Consider the following 25870-nt stretch of genomic DNA (forward strand, 5'->3'; position numbering starts at 1 on the left):
CAGTGCATTCAGAAAGTATTCAGACCCTTTCACTTTTTCCACATTTTGCTGTGCCTAGCCTTATTCTAAAATTGATTAAAAAAGAAATTCTACACACAATACGCCACAACGACAAAGAAAACCCTTTTTTTTTTTTTTTTAATGTTGGCAAATTTACATAAGTATTTAAACCCTCTACTCTACTTTGTTGAATCACCTTTGGCAGCGATTACAGCCTAGAGTCTTGGGTATTACGCCACAAGCTCTGCAGATCCTCTCAAGCTCTGTCAGGTTGGATGGGGAGCGTTGCTGCACAGCTATTTTCAGGTCTCTCCAGAGATGTTCGATTGGGTTCAGTCCAGCCTCTGGCTGGGCCACTCAAGGAAGTTGACGCTTGTTCCCCGAACCACTCCTGTGTTGTCTTGGCTGTGTGCTTAGAGTTGTTGTCCTGTTGGAAGGTCAACCTTCGCGCCAGTCTGAGGTCCGGAGCGCTCTGGAGCAGGTTTTAATCAAGGATCTCTCAGTACTTTGCACCGTTGAACTTTCCCTCGATCCTGACTAGTCTCCCAGTCTTGCCACTGAACAATATCCCCACAGCATGATGCTGCCACCACCATCCTTCACCGTAGGAATGTTGCCAGGTTTACTCCAGACATGACGCTTGGCATTCAGGCCAAAGAGTTCAATCTTGGTTTTATCAGACCAGAGAATCTTGTTTCTCATGGTCTGAGTCCTTTAGGTGCCTTTTGGCAAACTCCAAGTGGTCTGTCATGTGCCTTTTACTGAGGAGAGGCTTCCGTCTGGCCACTCTACCATATAGGCCTGACTGGTGTTGCTGCAGAGATGGTTGTCCTTCTGGAAGGTTCTCCCATCTCCACAGAGATCGGGTTCTTGGTCACCTCCCCGACCAAGGCTCTTCTCCCCCAATTGCTCAGTTTGGCCAGGGGGGCAGCTTTAGGAAGAAGTGGTTCCAAACTTCTTCCATTTAAGAATGAAGAGGCCACTGTGTTCTTGGGGACCTTCAACGCTGCTACCCTTCCCCAGATCTGTGCCTCGACACAATCCTATCTCTGAGCTCTACGGGCAATTGCTTCGACCTCATGGCATGGTTTTTGCTCTGACATGCACTGCCAACTGTGGGACCTTATATAGACAGGTGTGTGCCTTTCCAAATCATGTCCAATCAATTGAATTTACCACAGGTGGACTCCAAGTTGTAGAAACATCTCAAGGATGACCAATGGAAACAGGATGCAACTGAGATACATTTCAAGTCTCATAGCAGAGGGTCTGAATACTTATGTAAATAATGTATGTTTTTAAGTTTTAATATCTTTGAAAAATATTCAAAAAACCTGTTTTTTCGCTTTGTCATTATGGGGTATTGTGTGTAGATTGATGATGAAAAACATTTATTTAATCCATTTTAGAACAAGGCTGTAACGTAACAAAATGTGTAAAAAGTCAAGGGGTTTGAATACTTTCAGAATGCACTGTATGATATAAGGCCATCCCTCCTATCCCTATGGACAAAAGGACGTTGAAAAGACATATTTTTGGTTATTTGCTTTTCAACGTCTTGTGCTGACTGGGACGCCACTTGTGCTGAGTTAACGTCAAATAATGTCGCCATATCCATGTTAAACTACACAACTGAAATGATAGCCTGGGCCCAGATCGGTTTGTGCTATTCTATGTTACCAAATGCCATGACAACGACCATAGGAGTTGGCAAGACAATACAAACAGGTCTGGGACCAGGCTACTGAAATGATCAGCATGAATCTGGATGACCAAAATATCATTGATTAGGCGATTAGAACTATTCCCAATCCAATCTTCCTTCATGAAACACTTACATTGTAACAAGACTGTAGCACTGACGTCTCTTAAGTGAACTCTTATCTCTTTCCTACCTGAAGACACAGAAACATCGTCTACTACCCAATAAAACTACAAAAAGAAGTGAACAATGAATTAATAATGGACTCTTGCTCCGTTTTAAAGTCTGATCTACCCAACCCTAACATTTATTTGTTTAGCAGTTTTCCTTACTCTCTGCTCGATGCTTCGCAAACAACCAGCCAATCGTTAAAGCATCTGACAGCAGATCTTCGGGGGGGAAATATGACTTTGATGGGAGCAGAGTTGGAGGGGAATGGAGTTAATTTCACAGTGGCTGCACAGGGGGGTTAGGCAAACAGCTCCTTGCACACAGTTTAACATACTGTAATTACCCGAAAAGTGAAAATTATTCAATTTCAAAAAGAGAAGGATAGAGTGTGAATGTGTGTGTGTGTGTATTACTATCCTTGTGGGTACCAGAAATAGTAAAACAAGGAAAATTCTCTCTCGTGGGGACATTTCCCAGGACAAAGGCTAGGTTTTTTTTAGGTTGAGGATTAGGGTTAACTTAAGGGTTAGGGTAAATAGGACTTTGACTGGAAATCTATTAAAAAGGTCCCCACAAGGATAGTAAAACATATACTGTGTGTGTGTGTGTGTGTTTGCACGCGTACAGCACACATTCAGAGTTAAACAGAGTTGAAGGGTGCATCCATGTGAGTAAATTTACTTTTAAAGAGTGACAAGGAAATATTGCTTTTCCTCACAGGGGCATATGTAAGAAGAGGAAGATGATGGGGAGGGAGAAGGAGGAGGAGAAGAAGAGGGGAGGAGGAAAAGATATCTTCAGATGGTTGAGAGGGTTGCTAGGAGGGGAGACTAGAGAGTGGATCAAGAGGTGCTACTGAAGCATGACAACCCCTCTCTATTATACTATGGAGAGGCTCTGGTTATGTCCTAAATCACACCTTATTTCCTATGTAGTGCACGACTTTTGACCAGGGCTCTGATCAAAAGTATTGTACCGAATAGGGTGCCATTTTGGACACCACCTCTGTTTTTGTGCCCGGGCATACGGGCTTTGTAAAGGCTTTATTCTAAAAATGAAAGCAGTTCTCTAGCAGATAAAGACAGACTGTAAAGGGTTTTATAGATAGAGCAGTAGAGTGATGGCTAATGGAACATTAGTCGTAATTAGGAGGTAATGTGTGTATGCATTGTGACCGTTGTTTCTACTTATTGATGCCGTTTTTTTGTTTTGAACTTTCTACCTTATGCACATTGAGCATGGCGAATGTGCTCTCGAAATGCTATATTACTATGAACATGTCTCTTAATGGAGCAGGGCTGGGACACAGACTGACTGAGCTGCTGCTTCTAATGACATCCCACTGCAGGGATGGGGAAGCAGGGACATGGAGAAACACGCATTAAAAATATTCACACACACACACACACACACACACACGGTATTGATTGGTACACTCCAGGCCTGTGTAGCCACCATACGCTCGCTGAGACACACACAAACACCTCGTTGCACAACCCAAGACCAGCCCTAAGGGAGAGGGCTAAAGCAATGAGAGAAGCATTGAGACGAATAGGAACCACACTGAGACAAAAAAGGAAAAGAGGAGAGTGGTGGGATAGAGTGGAGGTGCAGGAGAGGGCTCAGGTACACTCACAGACACACAAACATGAGCCATGAGTCATAACCACAGTCAAATTCCAGGTGACCGTTGAGTCACGGTAATCTCCTCTTATGCACTCTGGACATGTGTTGGTAGTACCCAACTCGCTAAACGACCATCAGGTCACTAATGGCCTGGTACTCAGGGCTCTTTTGCCCCACTAACCACTCTGACGTCAATGCAAATGCAATCTAAAATTCACATCAAACACTTATCATCAAAACTGGTTACCTTATGTTACTCTCCAAACTTTCTATCCATGAGTCTGGTAGAGAAAATATAGACGTAGGTGATGCTGTTGGTGCATTGATTGTGCAGGACGGCTTAGAGTTAGCCTACAATTACAGTGAATTTGTATTTGATTTTGAATAGCCTAGTAATAGGGGAAAAAATATATATAAATCATAATTAATAGGCTGACGTATTACCTACAAAATATCTCACCGCCGTGCGAGAGAGAGACAACGGGTGCTAGTCACACTGTCACTCGCTGCCATTTTTATTTATTTTTCTCCATAGCGCAGTCTGAGACTGGCACAAATCAATTGCGGTTGGACTCCCTCTAGTCATTTGTGTGTTTTAATTATTTCATCAAAAATAGCTCTTAAAGCATCAGACAAGCTCATATAGGTGATTTGATCAAAACACATAGGATGTGTCTACTTCATATGCGCACTCGCTCTGAATGGGACAAATATCCTTTCTATTTTATTCTGCAAAGTTCATTATATTCTTCTTACTATTAAATCATATAAAATAAAATAATGACATTTGACTTATAAGCATATCTTGTCTGCTAAATGAACAAGCTTACAGCCTATGGCATGGCGCATAGCCATATAACATACAGTAGGCCAACTCATATTCTGTTCTTCTGAAATACATTTATCATAATATAAGGTTTCTTTAAACCGGCCTAAAATAAATTATGGATTTATTGTGATGGTGTAAATTAAATGGATTCATTCGACTTTTTTAAATGTACATGTTTCAAAAGGCGTGCATCAGTGGCTTGAATGCGTGGAGGCCTGGAGATGCTAAACATTTGCATGACAATAACCGGCTGACAAAATGTCATGACCGCCACAGCCCTACACACACACACACACAGTGTCATGCTGGTATTGAGTGGTACGCTCCAAGCCTGGGCAGGTACTGTAGACCCCCCCCCCCCACCCAACTGAGGGGACGGCTTTAAAAACTAGGGAGGGGAGAGAGACTTACTGAGAGTTACAAAATAAAGAAAAACTGAGTCCTTCCCTCTGAGTTGCACAGACAAAGAGCCTGGGACCTCCAAGGGAGTGAGGAATAGGAAGGTGAGAAATGAATCAAAAAGATAGAGAGGGAGCGAGAAAGCGAGAGAGAGAATCAAAAACAGAAAGAGAGGGCAAGAAATTGAGTGCGAGAGCGCAAAGGAGGGAAAGAGAGCAAGAGAGAAGGAGCAAGAGTGAAGGAGGAAGAGAAGAAGCAGAAAAGTCTGCCTGTGCAGTAATGAGCGTTCAGCAAATATGAGGCTCAGCAAATATTCTGTTCAGAGTAGAGGTCTGACTTCCGTCCGACTCCCACACGCTACCCGAACCCAACCACAGTCCCGCAATGTTATTTTAGGCGTATGTGACGCAGCTCACTTGCCAGCCGGAGACCTGCTCTAAAATCGGAGTAGATAGCCAGAGCGAATTTACCAGCTACATCGATCGACAGTTGTCGCAGTGACATCATGAACATTCCTTTGAAATAGTTACTTGCATAGTGGAGTCTTTTGTTTAGACATGTAGCTAGCGAGCTAAACAATAATCCCAACTCATATCGTTACTACCCTGCACGAATCTGCAGGTAGCTAACCGACCAGGTTCAATGTTAGCTAGCTAACATTAGGCTAATAACTAGCAATGCAAATGGCTCTGAGATATGAATACTATTACTACTCATATCATACACTTAACGTTAGCTATCTAGCCAGCTAACATTAGCTAGCTAGCTAGCTAACAGTACACTAACTTGAAATAAAAACTTTCTGCGCAAAATTAGAAACGTGAAATATATGAAAACGTAGCTAGCTAGACTCTCTTACCTGTAAACATGGATGGACTTTTCCCTCTGTCACGGATGCCATGGTTGCCCTTAGTTTGAAGATATAATCTAGAGACAGATGTTTTATACAACAGCCTTCTCCGTCTTCATATTTGCAATCAAACGCCAGAATTTTGTCCATCTCCTTAGCTATCATACTCAAATTCCAGTGATTTCAAACCTCGGTCCTCCAGAAAGTGGAGAGCAACACTTATGCAGTTCTACAACATGATATCTTTCAAAAAAGCTACGTTAGAAAGGATTACCTACACATACTGACCAGCTCCTATTATAGACAGAAGCGTGCTACATAGCAGACAAATCAAAACTCCTCTCTCGGCATGTCCAACCCACTCATTATCTCAGCCAATCATGGCTAGTGGGAATTTACTGCCTTTATCCGGGGCTAAACCAACTAAGCTCATAATTTAACAATTTTATTCGTATTTACAGAGAGCATACAAGTTTGTTATTAAGGCACATGAAAGTTCACATGTTCCAGAAGGCATTTCAGCCCAAAAAACGCATTTTGATAAATAAATAAAACGTTTACAATCAAATGGCTCTCCTGTGAAGAAGTGACACGTGAAATACGCATAGTTTCCTGAAACAAGTCACATATAGGATATAGCCTACCTTTAGGAAGATGATTTGCAGGCAGAGACAAATAAATGGGTAATCAATATTCATTGAAAATGAAAATGCTCGCTCACCATGGTATAATGAATAATGGCGCAGAAGGATATGGCTGCCGTTTTACGATACCCTAACCAATTGTGCTAGTGTGTGTTTTTTTCATGTTATTTGCAACTTATTTTGTACATAATGTTTCTGCCACTTACAACTGAAAAGAGCTTCTAGATATCAGGACAGCAATTACTCACCCCATACTGGAACAATACTTTTTCTTTAACGAGTCAGACGGGAAGGATTTACTTCAGACACCCGACAAAGCCCTCATCCCCGTCATTCGCAGGAGAAAGAGACGAAGATACCGGGGAAGTAGGTCTGGGTGCCTTGTAAGGATCTGACGGAGAGTGGGTAATCTCCCTTTACCATCGGTCCTATTAGCCAACGTACAATCAATGGATAATAAAATAGACTAACTACAATCACGTATATCCTACCAACGGGACATTAAAGACTGTAATCTTATGTTTCCCCAAGTCGTGGCTAAACAACGACATGAATAACATACAGCTGGCGGGTTTTAGGCTTTTTCGGCAGGATAGAACAGCGGCCTCTGGTAAGACAAGGGGTGGCGGTCTATGTATATTTGTAAACAACAGTTGGTGCCCAAAATCTAAGGAAGTCTCGAGGTTTTGCTTGCTTGAGGTAGAGTATCTCATGAAAAGTTGTAGACCACACTATTTACCAAGAGAGTTTATCTATATTCTTCGTATCTGTCTATTTACCACCACAAACCGATGATGGCACTAAGACCGCACTCAATGAGCTGTACATGGCCATAAGCAAACAGGAATACGCTCATCCAGAGGTGGTGCACCTAGTGCCGGGGATTTTAATGCAGGGAAACTTAAATCTGTTTTACCTCACTTCTACCAGCATGTTAAATGTGCAACCAGAGAAAAAAATAAAATAAAATAATAATAATAATAATAATAATAATTAAAACTCTAGACCACCTTTACGCCACACACAGAGACACGTACAAAGGTTTCCCTCACCCTCCATTTGGCAAATCTGACCATAATTCTTAACTCCTGATTCCTGCTTACAAGCAAAAACTAAAGCAGGAAGCACCAGTGACTCTGTCAAAAAAGTGGTCAGATGAAGCAGATGCTAAGCTACGGGACTGTTTTGGTAGCATTGACTGGAATATGTTCCGGGATTCCTCCGAAGGCTATGAGGATTACACCACATCAGTCACTGGCTTCATCAATAAGTGCATCGAGGACGTCGTCCCCACAGTGACCATACGTACACACCCCAACCAGAAGCCATGGATTACAGGCAACATCCACACTGAGATAAAGAGTAGAGCTGCCGCTTTCAAGGAGCGGGACTCTAACCCGGAAGCTTATAAGAAATGAATCTATGCCCTCCGACGAACCATCAAAACGGGCAAAGCGTCAATACAGGACTAAGATTTAATCGTACTACACCGGCTCTGATGCTCGTCAGATGTGGCAGGGCTTGCAAACTATTACAGACTACAAAGGGAAGCACAGCCACGAGCTGCCCAGTGACACGAGCTACCAGACGAGCTAAATTACGTCTATGCTCGCTTCGAGGCAAGTAACACTGAAACATGCATGAGAGCATCAGCTGTTCCGGACGACTGTGTGATCACGCTGTCCGTAGCAAATGTGAGTACGAACTTTAAATAGGTCAACATTCACAAGGCCGCAGTGCCAGACGGATTACCAGGACGTGTACTCCGAGCATGCGCTGACCAACTGGCAAGCGTCTTCACTGACATTTTCAACCTGTCCCTAACGAAGTCTGTAATACCAACATGTTTCAACATATTCCCTGTGCCTAAGAACACTAAGGCAACCTGCCTAAATGACTACCGACCCATAGCACTCACGTCTGTAGCCATGAAGTGCTTTGAAAGGCTGGTCATGGCTCATATCAACACCATAATACACAGATGATGCAATCCCTATTGCACTCATCACTCCCCTTTCCCACCTGGACAAAAGGAACACCTATGTGAGAATGCTATTCATTGACTACAGCTCAGCGTTCAACACCATAGTGCCCTCAAAGCTCATCACTAAGCTAAGGACCCTGGGACTAAACACCTCAGTCTGCAACTGGATCCTAGACTGATGGGGCTCCCCCATGTGGTAATGGTAGGCAACAACACATCTGCCACGCTGATCTTTAACATTGGGGCCCCTCAGGCGTGCGTGCTCAGTCCCCTCCTGTACTCCCTGTTCGCCCACGACTGCGTGGCCAAGCACGACTCCAACACCATCATTGAGTTTGCTGACGACACAACAGTGGTAGGCCTGATCACCGACAGAGCCTATAGGGAGGAGGTCAGAGACCTGCCAGTGTGGTGCCAGGAAGACAACCTCTCCCTCAATGTGATCAAGACAAAGGAGCTGATTGTGGACTACAGGAAAAGGAGGGCAGAACACGCCCCCATTCACATCGACGGGCTGTAGTGGAGCAGGTTGAGAGTTTCAAGTTCCTTGGTGTCCACATTAACAACAAACTATCATGGTCCAAACACACCAAGACAGTCGTGAATATGGCACGACAACACCTTTTCCCCCTCAGGAGACTGAAATGATTTGTCATGGGTCCCCAGATCCTCAAAAAGTTCTACAACTGCACCATCGAGAGCATCTTGACCGGTTGCATCACCGCCTGGTATGGTAACTGCTCGGCATCCGACCATAAGGCGCTATGAGGGTATTGCTTTTGGCCCAGTAAATCACTAGAGCCAAGCTTCCTGCCATCCAGGACCTATATACTTGGCGGTGTCAAAAGTGTCAAAGACTCCAGTCTCCCAAGTCATAGATTGTTCTCTCTGCTACCACATGGCAAGCGGTGAGTGCCAAGTCTGGGCCCAAAAGGCTCCTTAACAGCTTCTACCCCCAAGCCATAAGACTGCTGAACAATTAATCAAAACGGCCACACGGACTATTTACATTGTTTTTACACTGCTGCTAATGCTATTTATTATCTATGCAGTCACTTTACCCCTACCAACATATACAAATCACCTCAACTAACCTGTACCCCCACACAATGACTCGGTACCCCCTGTATATACACTAGCGTTGTTATTGTTATTATATTGTGTTACTTTTATTACATTTTTTACTTTCGTTTTTTTTGTAAATATTTTCTTAACTATTAATTGTACTGCATTGTTGGTTAAGGGCTTGTAAGTAAGCATTTCACGGTACGATCTACCTTTTGTATTCGGCGAATGTGACAAATTAAATTTGATTTGATTAAAATTTCCTTGGAAAGATAACTGCCACGTGATTCTCCGCCCATGCATTAGGTAGCCTACTCCAATTCATTGAGACCCACATATAGGTCCTAGGAACACTTGATCTCTCACGCCCAACTAGGAGAGGAGAGGTAGGCTACTTAACTTAAAGCAGCGAATTCTGAGTGTGCGTGCGAGAAAGATATGCTTTTAACACAATATGTAGGCTAACGCATACAAAGCAGAAATATGACCGTTTCCAAATAATCAGCTGGACAACAAAAATATTTTTCCTTCCCAAAGTTGTCAGTCCGCTCCCAACCGCAGCATGAACAGTGCTGACCATGCCGCAATGATCTGTCGGGACCTGCAGCTCTAGTTCAGAGCCCCTTTTTCTACTGCCACCATGAAAACCTCCTTGTCACCCACACATTATAATGGCAATTTCTCCTAGTCTGAGGTACCCATTCAAATGACAGCGCCAGCGTTATACTGTAAGTATAGGATATCACCACAAGACAATTTCTGTCTTTCAGAAATCAAGCCTGTTCCTGCTGGGGTGTTTTCTTGTTAATGGGAGATGGGGAAAATGCTAACTTCTTGAGGGTAAATGTTTTATCGTGTATCGCTACAGTCATATTCAAGTCATATTTGCAGACTTGTATCCTCCAATAAATAAAGTGGAAAAAAACTGCCATTCTATGGTCAAAAACAGAACCCAGCTAGGCTTCAGTCAATACATCCCTAGCAAGAAAGGTGGACTAAAATGAAGGGATGAAAGGTTAAAATAACAGAGGAGAAATGGACGAGGAGGAGATCGATCCTTCTCTGATGGCGGAGCGGGTATTAGTCCCCCAGCTAGGCCCTGGAGAGCGATTGAAGGAGAGAGAAAGACATGCTCTCACCTTGCAGACACAGCTTACAGATGATGGGGACTGCACTGGACGCCTACACCGGATTGCCCCTACCAAGGTCGCCCAGTGAGGTCGCCTCCGTTACCGTTACTTTGACGAAGCATCGCCCTCCAATAGCGTTCTGTCGATACCCTTATCGTCTACCGTCATTATCTTGACGCCGTGCAACTCGTTTAGCCGGGAGTGGCTGTAAGTCTTTGGGCCCGTCCCAAATGGCACCCTATTCTCCCCATAGGGCTCTGGTCAAAACTAGTGCACTATATAGGGATTAGGTTGCCATTTGGAATGAACCCCTTGAGTGCGTGATACTATAGGGCCTACGCAGTCGTGTTGGTTTCCCCCATTCGCTTGACGTGAAATGGCCGCGAAAGTGATGGAGATGTGTCGGCAAATAGAGGCTCTTTATGTGACTTGTGTTGGGAGAGCCATAAACGCTGGGAAATAGAATTGGATGCCAAGTGAGGCCTTCGGGAATAGTGAGTCTCGACGGGCGGTCGTATTACAAGAGGAGGAATTAGAAAATGATGGGAAGAGAGAGGGAGGGAGGGATTGAAAGAGAGAGCAAGAGAGGTGTTTGAAGAGCGCTACTGCTACCTAGCGACGAGTGGTGGGATGGTTGGGCCTGGACAATTTCACTGCTTGTTGGACACAGACATCTTCACATAAAAATACACACACATACACACCTAGATTTTATAGACTTACAGTTAACTGCCAAAATAAAGGAAACGCCGACATAAAGTGTCTTAATGGGGCGTTGGGCCACAATGAGCCAGAACAGCTTCAATGCACTTTGGCCTACAATTCTATTGGAGGGATGCGACACCATTCTTCCACTAGAAATTCCATCATTCTGTGTTTTGTTGATGGTGGTGGAAAACGCTGTCTCAGGCACCGCTCCAGAATCTCCCATAAGTGTTCACAGACTCATACAATGACACACACACACACACACACACTACCAAATTTAAGTCAATATATTGCTCATATTGAAGACGCTTTATACTACAGAAGCCACCTGGCTCCTTAGAAACTTTTCTAAGTCTAGAGTGTCCTCCAGTGGCCATCTGTTTAAGTACACAAATGCATGTATGACCAGTCTCCTTAACTCACAAACAGGGACTCACATTAAGTTTTACACACGTATTAGAATGATAGATGCTTGAGAAGCAACTGCCAAAGCCTGCCCAGATCCTGAAATCAAGGAACAATTTTGGCTTGTCATTTTTTGATGTGGATGCAACTGAAGCAAAGAGCTGTCGCACGGGTGGCAGGTAGCCTAGCGGTTAGAGCGGCGTTGGGCCAGTAACCGAAAGGTCACTACTGCTACCTGCAACCGAGCGAAGAGTGACGGGATGGTTGGGCCTGGACAATCGAATTGCTTGTAGGACACAGAGATACTCATATTCACAGAAAAACACACACATTTTATAGACCTACAAGTAACACACACACACAGAGACAGAGAGAGAGAGAGAGAGAGAGAGAGAGAGATGCAAAGAATGGAGAAATAAACCGCTAATACAGTCACTGACCAGGACTTGGGCTGTCCAAAGTGGAGGTAGTTGATACTGTAGAGATCCATGTCTTCTGTGTGCCAGGCGAAAGTGGTCTTCCACATGCCAAAGTACAGGTAGGGCGTGTTCACCCCCTCGATCACGATGCCGCACTCCTGCTCCACCATGTCCAGCAGTGTGTTCAGGTGGCCGATGTTCCACTCACCGATCTCCTGGAAACAGACACAAAAAAGGAAGGTTAAAAGGGATAGTTCACCCAAATCAAATACAAAAACAAATAATGACAGTTTCCTTACCCGGCCTGTGAGCAGTCTATGGACAAGTTATGAAAGCAACCCGTGCTTTTGTTTTGTTTACCTGGACACTGTTCCAAGTGCTCACTTTTTAGCATTTGTGGCACACATTTTGTTCAAGTCAATGGTTCCGATATTAGCCTCTCGCTTCATGTTCAAATATTTCATTTTATAATTTGGGTGAACTATCCATTGAACACTGTGACCCGATTCAAGCATGTTGGCTACATTTACCAATGAAATATAACAGTGGATTTAGGGCTGTCCCCGACAACAACAAAAAATCTTGGTTGACTGAAAGTCGTCTGCTCTTTCGACCAATCGAGTGACCAACATTTTTGTGCATTTTTCCCATTTATAGACACACCCTATGTGTTTTAATAAAATCAACTATGTGCATTAAGCTTGTTTTTGATGCCTCAAGAGGGCGCCAGAGATTTAGATAACCAGAAGAAGAAAAAAACTTAACCTGGCCCAACTATTCTCCTCCAGTTCCTGCTGGCTTTTCCAGATTCTGCTATTACTCTCCTGAAGTTGCCGGTAATAGGCTACACAGGGAGTCAGCAAACTTTCTCATTTGGAATGCCAAATTTATCTTAGCATTTCTACCGATCTGTGTGCCAGTTATGTCCTTCATATGCTCATTTTCGTAAAACCATTTAATTTATAATAACGTCTTCATATCTCTAAATCATTGTCATGTGGTTTATCAAAATTCTAAAATTATTTCCATATTTTATACAATGTTGCAAATTCGCGTCACAGAGAATGCCAAGAGCGTGCAAAGCTGTCAAAGGGGAAGGGTTGCTACCTTGAAGAATCTCAAATATAAAATATAATTTGATTTGTTTAACACTTTTCTTTGGTTACTACATGATTCTATATGTGTTATTTCATAGTTTTGATGTCTTCACTAATATTCTACAATGTAGAAAATAGTAAAAATAACAAAAAACCCAGGAATGAGTAGGTGTGTCCAAACTTTTGTACTCCATATATTTGTTACCGCTTTACTAAAACAAATCTCGGTCGACCAACAGCCTAACGACCAAATAATCGACCAGTCGACTAATTGGGGCCAGCCCTAAGTGGATTACAGTCTAAATGGGGTTTTTTTTAAGGTAAGAAAACAATTATATAAATATGTATTGAACAATCCAAGGCCTACGACATGGAGTTGCCCTGAATACAGTTGTACTTCAGTTAGTATTTACCCAGTGAATAAAGTAGATTGCCATTGCATTCAAAAGATTTGTATAACTAACCCAAGATAGACCAAAGCCTGTTGTTTCCATTGGGAGAAAATGAATCATAGAGGGCAGAATAAGCAAGGAGGTGAGCAGAGCCAAGCATGAGCTAGTGAGATCCTATTGGTGCGTTCTAGCATTTATTTGCATATTTCCGTTAGGGAACGCCTTGTGCAATAACTCTATTTACCCTTGCACTCCAAAACAACGCCATTTTTTAAACTTTAGCAAAGGGTAAAGTCTACAAAACGCAGTTCACTCTGTTACAGAATCTAGTTTTGGAAACATAAAAAAACTGTATGAAAATTAGCAGAACGGCGGCCAAAATCGATCTCGCTTCGTCTTCTCCCACTGTTGGCCACTGGGCTTTCTCTCATCACCATATTTGATTGTGGGTGGAAACGCCAACCGGATACTTCACATTTATAAATCCGGTGAAATATCTTGTTCATTGTACTGTATTGCAGTTCTCAAGGTCATGTAATAACACATGTTAACCACCAGATGGGATTAAAGACAAACAACTAAAGGGATGCACCCAAAAATACCTGAAATTAAAAGGCATCCTTTGTCAATTGAAAAAACGAAATAAATGTCTGGGGAAAAAACGAAACAAATAAAAATACACAGATCTAATGAGAACAGATACCAGCGGTTCATCTTTATCTCTGAAATACACTCAGTTCAAATACTTCCATTCAGTGGAATAATCAGAATGGATGGAATGGATCTCCTAGGCCATTGACACACAATGCTCATTTCTGGTAGTAAGGAAGTAAGGAATTCAACACAATTGAGTAACTCTGTCCCAAAGGGTACCTAGTGGAACGTGCTTCAACGTATCCCAAAGAAGTTTATTAAGTAACTTTTATATAATAACGATAGAATTTTATACTTTTCAAAACCAGGGAGGTACCATCTAAACTTGTCCCACAAATGCTCATTTATATGTTCTGCTGAAGAACATTTTGCGACACAACCCACGTATGTGATTAGAAATGCTGTCACCGGGCTGACTTACTGGGTCGTAGATGGAGCCGCTGACGTCGGCGCCGTAGATGGGCGAAACAAAGGTGAGGTTCTTCCAGTATTTCCTCTCCAGGTCGTCAAAGTCCTTGTGTCGGGGAGTACAGTACCTGAGAGAGAGGAGGACAGGGTCGTGTTTAGTAGGCACAAAACAGAAGAAGACGCTTTGAAAGAGAGATACCATCTCAATTTCTTCCAATAAAAAATAAAAAAACATTGAAGCACTTTTTTTCTATGGTGTGCCCTAATGAACATGACCCAGTAACAGTCGGGAGATTTACGAGTGCCTTTCATCCTATGACCAGTAAAGACATTGGATATAGACACTGAAGGTAAAGACAGTAAAACCTGTAGAGTGAAGACTGATTTTTCTTGCAAAGCAACCCAATAATATCTAATGACTACAATAATAACAGTATCTAAAGAATGAATCAAAGGTTTACAATTAGGGCTGGGAATTGCCAGGGACCTCACAATATGACAGAATCACAATACTTAGGTGTCGATACGATAGGTATTGTGATTCTCACGATTCTATATATTGTGATTGGATATACTACAATTTTTTATTTTATTTGATGTTCCAAACATATTGCTCACTATACGTCTGCAGCAGAGAGACAGAGAGCATGACAAAATGTGTTTTGTTCAGTCATGGAAATAAAAGCGCTGAAAACATGTTGGCTCACTATTTAAAAAACAAGATGGTGAACAAGCTATAAGATGAAAAATAAAAAATAAATGTTTTGGCGCAGGTACAGATGACTAGCGCTAGCTAACGCAACCTAGGGGAAAAAAGACATACCTGTATACTGTCTCTTTTCTCGGGCTGGGGCGATATGGCCAAAATATCATATCAGAATATTTTTCACATTTTGGACGGTATTTTACTGTTTTTGAAGAGTAAAAAAGTTCTAAGAATATGTTTTAATTGTAGTTCATAACCAAATATTCCCTCAAACCTGCGTGTGGGCGCACAGCTCCATTCGGCCCTGCCGCGTAGAAGAAATATCAGCCCGCGCAGAGAAGCACGAGACTGAACTTCACTCAACTTTCTATTGAGTTTTCCCCTTCAGTTAACACTAATAAGGTTTCACTCTACTGTGATCGAATCAACGCAATACTCGCCACTTTCAATGTAATGTACCGAAACAAACTACGCCATTAGTATGCAAAACTAGCTGTGCAAGAGATTTTCTTGTGGACAGCGCACATTGGAGTAGGATTCTATTGCATTGACAGGCAAGACTCAGGCCCGTCTGGACTGTTTGGGCTACAGTATGAGCAGTCATGAGTGTGTAATGAGTAGATGCGCTTGTTTTGAGATCAAAGCGAGAGCTGCATGTACCACGTGTGCACATTTGTTCATATTATTTGCTAGTTAGTGAGTTATTAGCCCAGTTATAGTTCATTTATAGTCAACAAATAGGGGAGTGGTTGCTTCCTACAAGAGCACAAAATGTATGCATTTCTAGCCAGTCAGGTAAACAGCTTTTTTTCTGTCTTAAAGGGCCAGTGTTGTATTTTGAGACGGTATTGAACAATAGGTAGAGCGTAGCATAATTTCTCTGATTCTCTAATTATGGTATGGGAATAATAATTACATTTATTTTGCAAAGTGGTTTCTTGCATAAAAAAAGACAACATTTTCAGTCACCTTGTCTGAAGTGGATAAACAGGTTAATGTCAAGCCCTGCAAGTCTCATGGAATGTAGGCCTACATTGAACACCACACATTGGCTGCTACTGTAGACTGAATGGAAAAAACAGCTATTTCCATGTTAAAAATGTTATGGGATGCATTTTTGTCCATTGTTTTTGATGGTAGGCCTACGTTATGATCAAATATCCACAGTAGCCTACTTGGCCACTGTTAAAACTGTAACTTAAAGCAGGTACAGCCTCAATGTTCACAGCGTTGCACAGAATTTTCACAACATTCAAGTTTGCGCTCAGCAGACCTGAAATTTGCCCATTGTCTAAATTTTGTTTATGACGTTAGGGTGACAACACATAAATTATACTTGATTTCAAAGTGGGCTTTCTCCGTTCTGATTGTTTAATATTGTTCAATCCAACTTCAACCAACATTTATTATAAGCATTTATCAATTTCTGCACTTTTGTTATTATTTCCACACTGTGGCATGTAGGGCTGCATGATATGGGCAAACAATCTAGGCCTTGTTTATTGGTGTACTGTTGGAATCATGGAAGTATAATGATTATTGTAATTCAATAGTTGAAATATAGTGGGCAACACATTGAATACATTGTTGTTTGACATGACAACAAATAAATAGGAATTATTGTAACCGGGTAGGAACCAAAGTGTTGGTCAGTGTTTCCCAGGGGACCCTATACAATGTTATATTCCACTTCTTCGTGTAGATAGCCAGCATTGATAGCTAGCTAGCTAACATATTCATGCCTATTCCTATTCCATATTCATGCCAATCGCCTATTGCTCTCTGATTTAGAAGACACTGTTGCACAAACAACACGTTGATCTAGACCTACACCAGCACTGATATCAGGCTGTATTATCTAGCTAGGTTTGCTCTGACTGATTACATTTAGCTAGCTAGCTGTTCAGCTAACTAACAATTAGCATTACCAGCAAAAACATTTTTTTTTTGCCACAACTTGCTAAGAAAAGACAAACTAGCTCTTTGCAAACAGTAAGATGCACAAACTAATTGTGTTATTACAGAACGCTTTGAAAGCAGCAACATTGTCAACAACATGTTGTTGCTTCTGACCATGCAGAATGCAGAGTGAACGGGAAATGCTTTCCTTGAGAGGCAGGGCTTGATGTGGGAAGCAGCACGCAAGAAGAGGGAGAGAGACAACTTGAAAGTAAACTACAAAAACTGGCATTACACACGCCGGAGTTGCATATTACATTTAACACTATTGCTATTTTAACTGCCTTGATTCTAAACATATGCTGTTTCTATTGTATATATACAAATAGAGTTTATTAATAATATTATTAGCAAACCTAACATTGAAATACTGTTATAGAAGGTAAAGTAAAAACCAAAACAGATCAGTGCCTCAACATCAGTACATAGTAAAAGACAGTATACACCCAGCCCTTATCTCTTCCGCACTATTTTGACTGTGTCTCATTGAGTGTAGAATGGCTGGTAGCTAGGTGAGGACCTACGTTCTGCTGTTGGCCAGTTGACGGTACTCCCCGACGGTCATGGACTTCTTCTGGATGTTGTACTGGGTGAAGAGGCCCGACTGGCCCGTCACCACCTGCATGATGGGAGCAGGGATCACCATCTCCTCGATGGTGTCGTACGACTGCCGCGGCTTCCAGCCCTTAGGAGGAATCACCTGCACGAAAAGAAGGAGGGACGGAGAGAAAGTGAGGGAGAGGATGAGAGTGAAAGTGACAGAGTAAAAGAGGGGACAGAGCAAGAGAAGGGAGGGGGGTAGAGAGAGTGAGAGGGAGAGAAACATGTGGCAAAAGTAGGTGGAGCTACAGTAACATTGCATGGCTGAATTCAAACAAAACTGTCAGAATCTAGAGCACCCAGGAGATTTTCTATGTGAACTGTTGTCTTGTCATACTGCAAAATATACACAATAGGACTACTTTTTCAGAGTAGGTCAGTTCTAATAGGTCAGAAATGCCATTTATATGAAAAGTGTGTGTATGTGTGTACCTTTGCCAGGCCTGCACGGTGTGCTCCTTGAGTCTCCATGTAGGCAACGTATTTGGCAAAGTCCTTGAATTCCTCCATGGTTGGCCGGAAGGTCATGATCTTACAACCCGGGTTCATGACTGGGACTGGAGGAGCTGGGGTAGGGGCTGGATCTGAGGCTAGCTCTGGGGCTTGAGCTGAATCTGGGGTTAGTTCAGGAGCTAGGTCTGGGGCTAGTTCTGAGGCTAAGTCTGGAGCTGGATCTGGGGCCAGGTCTGGTGCTGAGGCTAGGTCTGGTGATGGCGCTTCCAGCGACATGGTGGCAGTTGGATCTGGGGGCACTGCTAATGACATGGAGGAAGGTCGAACTGAAAATACAAAGAGAAAAGGACAAACTATAATCTACAACAACAAAGCAATAAGACACAGTCAGACCTGTGACCATATGTATCATGTGTCTCAGAGTAGGAGTGCTGATATAGGATCAGGTGCCACCTGTCAAAGTAAACTTATTCATTTTGATCTAAAAGGCTAAATTGATCCTAAATCCGCACTCCTACTCTGAGACGCTTGATACATAGGGCCTCCCGAGTAGCGCAGCGGTCTAAGGCACTGCATCTCAGTGCTTGAGGCGTCACTACAAACCCAGGCTGTATCACAACCGGCCTTGATCGGGAGTCCCATAGGCCAGCGCAAAATTGTTCCAGCGTCATCCGGGTTAGGGGAGGTTTTGGACCGGGGTCATTGTAAATAAGAATCTGTTCTTAACTGAATTGCCTAATTAAATAAAAGGTTAAATTAAAAATATATTTTAAAAAAAAAATACATTTGGCCCCTGAGCAACAGAGAGGTTTAGCCGAATTAACGACTACAATGACTATGAGGTTAGAATATGATTTTAAACACGTCTACATTAATTAATGTGGATGCTACAATGATTACGCATAATCCTTAGTGAATCGTAAATAATGATGAGTGAGAAAGTTAGACGCAAACAATGTACAACCAAAATATGTTTATAAAATGATTATTTTGGTCTCATCAACTGTCAATCCTTGCTTGGATAGCTCATCTACACTGAACCAAAACATGAACACAACATGTAAAACGTTGGTCCCATTTTCATGAGCTGAAATAAAAGACCCAAGAAATGTTTCATGCACACAAAAAGCTTATTTCTCTCAAATGTGTACAAATTTGTTTACATCCCTGTTGGTGAGCATTTCTCCTTTGCCAAGATAATCCATCCACCTGACAGGTGTGGCATATCAAGAAGTTGATTAAACAGCATGATCATTACACAGGTGCACCTTGTGCTGGGGACAATAAAAGGCCACTCTAAAATGTACAGTTTTGTTACACAACACAATGCCACAGGTGTCTCAAGTGATGAGGGAGCTTGCAATTGGCATGCTGACTGCAGGAATGTCCAACAAAGCCATTGCCAGAGAATTGTCCACCAGAGCTGTTGCCGCCTCCAATGTCGTTTTAGAGAATTTGGCAGTACGTCCAACCGGCCTTACAACCACAGACCACGTATAACCACGCCAGCCCATGATCTCCACATCCGGCTTCTTCACCTGTGGGATCGTCTGAGACCAGGCACCCGGACAGCTGATGAAACAGAGTATTTCTGCCTGTAATAAAGCCCTTTTGTGGGGAAAAACAAATTCTGATTGGCTGGGCTTGGGTGAAATCCCCAGTCATGTAAAATCCATATGATTGGGGCCTATTTAATTTATTTCAATTGACTGATCTCCTTACATCAGTGGTTCCCAAACTTTTATAGTCCCGTACCCCTTCAAACATTCAACCTCCAGCTGCGTACCCCCTCTAGCACCAGGGTCAGCGCACTCTCAAATGTTGTTTTTGCCATCATTGTAAGCCTGTCACACACATGTTTAATAAATACGATACATTTATTAAACATAAGAATGAGTGTGAGTTTTTGTCACAACCCAGGCTCGTGGGAAGTGACAAAGAGCTCTTATAGGACCATAATAATCAATACTTTTGCTCTTTATTTAACCATCTTACATATAAAACCTAATTTGTTCATCGAAAATTGTGAATAACTCACCACAGGTTAATGAGAAGGGTGTACTTGAAAGGATGCACATACAGTGAGGGGGAAAAAGTATTTGATCCCCTGCTGATTTTGTACATTTGCCCACTGACAAATAAATGATCCGTCTATAATTTTAATGGTAAGTTTATTTTAACAGTGAGAGACAGAATAACAACAAAAAATCCAGTAAAACACATGTCAAAAATGTTATAAAGTGATTAGCATTTTAATGAGGGAAATAAGTATTTGACCCTCTCTCAATCAGAAAGATTTCTGGCTCCCAGGTGTCTTTTATACAGGTAACGAGCTGAGCTTAGGAGCACACTCTTAAAGGGAGTGCTCCTAATCTCAGTTTGTTACCTGTATAAGACACCTGTCCACAGAAAAAAAATTATCAATCTATAATTTTAATGGTAGGTTTATTTGAACAGTGAGAGACAGAATAACAACAAAATAAATCCAGAAAAATGCATGTCAAAAAAGTTATAAAATGATTTGCATTTTAATGAGGGAAATAAGTATTTGACCCCTCTGCAAAACATGACTTAGTACTTGGTGGCAAAACCCTTGTTGGCAATCAGAGGTCCGACGTTTCTTGTAGTTGGCCACCAGGTTTGCACACATCTCAGGAGGGATTTTGTCCCACTCCTCTTTGCAGATCTTCTCCAAGTCATTAAGTTTGAGGCTGTAGTTTAGCAACTCGAACCTTCAGCTCCCTCCACAGATTTTCTATGGGATTGGCCACTCCAGGACCTTAATGTGCTTTCTTGAGCAGGGGGACCTTGCGGGCGCTGCAGGATTTCAGTCCTTCACGGCGTAGTGTGTTACCAATTGTTTTCTTGGTGACTATGGTCCCAGCTGCCTTGAGATCATTGACAAGATCTTCCCGTGTAGTGCTGGGCTGATTCCTCACCGTTGTCATAATCATTGCAACTCCACGAGGTGAGATCTTGCATGGAGCCCCAGGCCGAGGGATATTGACAGTTCTTTTGTGTTTCTTCCATTTGTGAATAATCGCACCAACGGTTGTCACCTTCTCACCAAGCTGCTTGGCGATGGTCTTGTTGCCCATTCCAGGTCTTGTTGTCCCTGACATCCTTGGAGAGCTCTTTGGTCTTGGCCATGGAGAGTTTGGAATCTGATTGATTGATTGCTTCTGTGGACAGGTGTCTTTTATACAGGTAACAAACTGAGATTAGGAGCACTCCCTTTAAGAGTGTGCTCCTAATCTCAGCTCGTTACCTGTATAAAAGACACCTGGGAGCCAGAAATCTTTCTGATTGAGAGGGGGTCAAATACGTATTTCCCTCACTAAAATGCTAATCACTTTATAACATTTTTGACATGCGTTTTACTGGATTTTTTGTTGTTGTTATTCTGTCTCTCACTGTTCAAATAAATGTACCATTAAAATTATAGACTGATCATTTCTTTGTCAGTGGGCAAACGTACAAAATCAGCAGGGGATCAAATACTTTTTTCCCCTCACTGTACAAATGAAACACTAGAGTCAAAGCAAATTAACGTCGTCTTCAAGACAAAATTGACTAAATACTTTTACAGTATATGAAAAAAAAGGTGATCTCTGGTTAAAGATGGGGTTTTGACGTCCATTCGAGTACTCGATTACTCATACTCATCCCTAGTCCGTTCATGACATTATTACTGAATCTGAACACTTGACACCTAGGAATTATTTGCCCAATATTATTTTGAAGGCTCAGATGGTGTTGGGATAGGTGGGTGGTTAGCCTACTGACTTCACAAATTAGGCCTAGTTTTAAAATCTAATCTGATGAATATGAGCACATATCAAATCAAACTTTATTTGTCACATGGGCCGAATACAACAGGTGTAGTCCTTAATGTGAAATGCTTACTTACAAACCCTTAACTAACAATGCAGTTCAAGAAAGAGGTAAAAAAAAAATCTACCAAATAAACTAAAGTAGAAAATAATAAAAAGTACAATAACGAGGCTATATACAGGGGTTACCAGTACCGAGTCAATGTGCGGGGGTACAGGTTCTGGGGACCCATGTCAAATCTTTTCAGTCTCCTGAGGGGGAAAAGGTGTTGTGCCCTCTTCACGACTGTCTTGGTGAATTTGGACACCAAGAAACTCTCAACTCGCTCCACTACAGCCACACCGATGTTAATGGGGGCCTGTTTGGCCCGCCTTTTCCTGTAGTCCACAATCAGCTCCTTTGTCTTGCTCACATTGAGGGAGAGGTTGTTGTCCTGGCACAACCCTGCCAGGTCTCTGATCTCCCTATAGGCTGTCTCATCGTTGTCAGTAATCAGGCCTTTCACTGTTGTGTAGTCAGCAAACTTAATGATGGTGTTGGAGTCGTGTTTGACCATGCAGTTGTGGATGAACAAGGAGTACAGGAGGGGACTAAGCACTCACCCTCAAGGGGCCCCAGTGTTGAGGATCAGCGTGGTAGACGTGTTGTTGCCTACCCTTACCACCTGGGGGGCGGCCCGTCAGGAAGTCCAGGATCCAGTTGCAGAGGGAGGTGTTAAGTCCCAGGGTCGCTCACCGACGTGAGTGTTACGGGTGGCTTTGTGAATGTTGACCTGTATAAAGGTATTGCTCACATCGACTACGGAGAACGTTATCACACAGTCGTCCAGAACAGCTGGTGCTCTCATGCATGCTTCAGTGTTGCTTGCTTCAAAGCGAGCATAAAAAGGCATTTAGCTTGTCTGGTAGGCTCCCGTCACTGGGCAGCTCGCAACTGGGTTTTCCTTTTGTCGTCCGTAACAGTTTTCAAGCCTTGCCACATTCGACAAGCTTCAGAGCAGGTGTAGTAGGATTCAATATTAATCCTGTGTTGACGCTTTGCCTGTTTGATGGTTTGGGGGCAATCTGGGGTTCAAACAATGGAGTAAAATAAGCTTATATATTTAGAGTTCAGGTGGTGTAAGACAGTTCATGATGATGGATATTATATTATTCGAGAATATATACAATGGCGAGATATATATATAGAATATATAATATATAGCTCCAAAAAAATAAAGGGAACACTTAAACAACACATCCTAGATCTGAATGAAAGAAATAATCTTATTAAATACTTTTTTCTTTACATAGTTGAATGTGCGGACAACAAAATCACACAAAAATAATCAATGGAAATCCAATTTATCAACCCATGGAGGTCTGGATTTGGAGTCACACTCAAAATTAAAGTGGAAAACCACACTACAGGCTGATCCAACTTTGATGTAATGTCCTTAAAACAAGTCAAAATGAGGCTCAGTAGTGTGTGTGGCCTCCACGTGCCTGTATGACCTCCCTACAATGCCTGGGCATGCTCCTGATGAGGTGGCGGATGGTCTCCTGAGGGATCTCCTCCCAGACCTGGACTAAAGCATCCGCCAACTCCTGGACAGTCTGTGGTGCAACGTGGCGTTAGTGGATGGAGCGAGACATGATGTCCCAGATGTGCTCAATTGGATTCAGGTCTGGGGAACGGGCGGGCCAGTCCATAGCATCAATGCCTTCCTCTCGCAGGCGCTGCTGACACACTTCAGCCACATGAGGTCTAGCATTGTCTTGCATTAGGAGGAACCCAGGGCCAACCGCACCAGCATATGGTCTCACAAGGGGTCTGAGGATCTCATCTCGGTACCTAATGGCAGTCAGGCTTCCTCTGGCGAGCACATGGAGGGCTGTGCGGCCCCCCAAAGAAATGCCACCCCACACCATGACTGACCCACCGCCAAACCGGTCATGTTGGAGGATGTTGCAGGCAGCAGAACGTTCTCCACGGCGTCTCCAGACTCTGTCACGTCTGTCACATGTGCTCAGTGTGAACCTGCTTTCATCTGTGAAGAGCACAGGGCGCCAGTGGTGAATTTGCCAATCTTGGTGTTCTCTGGCAAATGCCAAAGATCCTGCACGGTGTTGGGCTGTAAGCACAACCCCCACCTGTGGACGTCGGGCCCTCATACCATCCTCATGGAGTCTGTTTCTGACCGTTTGAGCAGACACATGCACATTTGTGGCCTGCTGGAGGTCATTTTGCAGGGCTCTGGCAGTGCTTCTCCTGCTCCTCCTTGCACAAAGGCGGAGGTAGCGGTCCTGCTGCTGGGTTATTGCCCTCCTACGGCCTCCTCCACGTCTCCTGATGTACTGGTCTGTCTCCTGGTAGCGCCTCCATGCTCTGGACACTACGCTGACAGACACAGCAAACCTTCTTGCCACAGCTCGCATTGATGTGCCATCCTGGATGAGCTGCACTACCTGAGCCACTTGTGTGGGTTGTAGACTCCGTCTCATGCTACCACTAGAGTGAAAGCACCGCCAGCATTCAAAAGTGACCAAAACATCAGCCAGGAAGCATAGGAACTGAGAAGTTGTCTGTGGTCCCCACCTGCAGAACCACTCCTTTATTGGGGGTGTCTAGCTAATTGCCTATCATTTCCACCTGTTGTCTATTCCATTTGCACAACAGCATGTGACATTTATAGTCAATCGATGTTGCTTCCTAAGGGGACAGTGTGATTTCACAGAAGTGTGATTGACTTGGAGTTACATTGTGTTGTTTAAGTGTTCCCTTTATTTTTTTTATATATATATATATATATATATAGATATAGAGGTCGACCGATTAATCGGAATGGCCGATTAATTAGGGTGGATTTCAAGTTTTCATAACAATCGGTAATCGGCATTTTTGGACACCGATTATGGCCGATGACATTGCACTCCACGTGGAGACTGCGTGGCAGGCTGACTACCTGTTATGCGAGTGCAGCAACGAGCCAAAGTAAGGTGCTAGCTAGCATTAAACTTATCTTATAAAAAACTATCAATCTTAACATAATCACTAGTTATCTACACATGGGTGATGATATTACTAGTTTATCTAGCTTGTCCTGCGTTGCAAAAAAAAAAAAATCGATGCGGTGCCTGTTAATTTATTGAATCGCAGCCTACTTCGCCAAACGCCTTTCTTAAAATCAATACACAAGTATATATTTTTAAACCTGCATAATTAGTTAATATTGCCTGCTAACATGAATTTCTTTTAACTAGGGAAATTGTTTCACTTCTCTTGCATTCTGTGCAACAGAGTCAGGGTAACGTTACATGCAGCAGTTTGGGCCGCCTGGCTCGTTGCAAACTGTGTGAAGACCATTTCTTCCTAACAAAGTCAGCCAACTTCCCCAATCGTTGCATGAATGTACCTAACCATAAACATCAATGCCTTTATTAGTACACAGTAGTATATATTTTTTGAAACCTGCATATTTAGTTAAAAGAAATTAATGTTAGCAGGCAATATTAACTATGGAAATTGTGTCACTTCTCTTGCGTTCATTGCACGCAGAGTCAGGGTATATGCAACAGTTTGGGCCGCCTGGCTCGTTGCGAAATAATTTGGCAGAATTTTACATAACTATGACATAACATTGAAGGTTGTGCAATGTAACAGCAATATTTAGACTTATGGATGCCACCCGTTAGATAAAATACGGAACGGTTCCATATTTCACTGAAAGAATAAACGTTTTGTTTTTCGAAATGATAGTTTCCAGATTTGACCATATTAATGACCTAAGGCTCGTATTTCTGTGTGTTATTATATTATAATTAAGTCTATGATTTCATAGAGCAGTCTGACTGAG

The 25870-nt window shown here is 42.7% G+C and overlaps 1 protein-coding gene across 5 annotated transcripts in view; it reads right to left on the minus strand.

Moving 5' to 3' along the window:
- Positions 1-25870, minus strand: part of LOC101448002 (lysine-specific demethylase 4B) — a 92340-nt gene that overhangs the window by 52952 nt on the left and 13518 nt on the right. For all 5 annotated transcript variants that reach the window (XM_014215844.2, XM_045687322.1, XM_014215843.2 and 2 more), the window contains exons 2-5: positions 18181-18527; positions 17673-17848; positions 14497-14611; positions 11954-12147 (exon numbers count right to left, since the gene is read on the minus strand). In XM_014215844.2, coding sequence (XP_014071319.2) covers positions 11954-12147; positions 14497-14611; positions 17673-17848; positions 18181-18513 — 818 coding nt within the window. In that variant the 5' untranslated portion in view covers positions 18514-18527. The remainder of the gene's footprint in view (positions 1-11953; positions 12148-14496; positions 14612-17672; positions 17849-18180; positions 18528-25870) is intronic.

Source organism: Salmo salar, chromosome ssa10, assembly GCF_905237065.1.
Source record: "Salmo salar chromosome ssa10, Ssal_v3.1, whole genome shotgun sequence".
Lineage (NCBI taxonomy): Eukaryota > Metazoa > Chordata > Actinopteri > Salmoniformes > Salmonidae > Salmo > Salmo salar.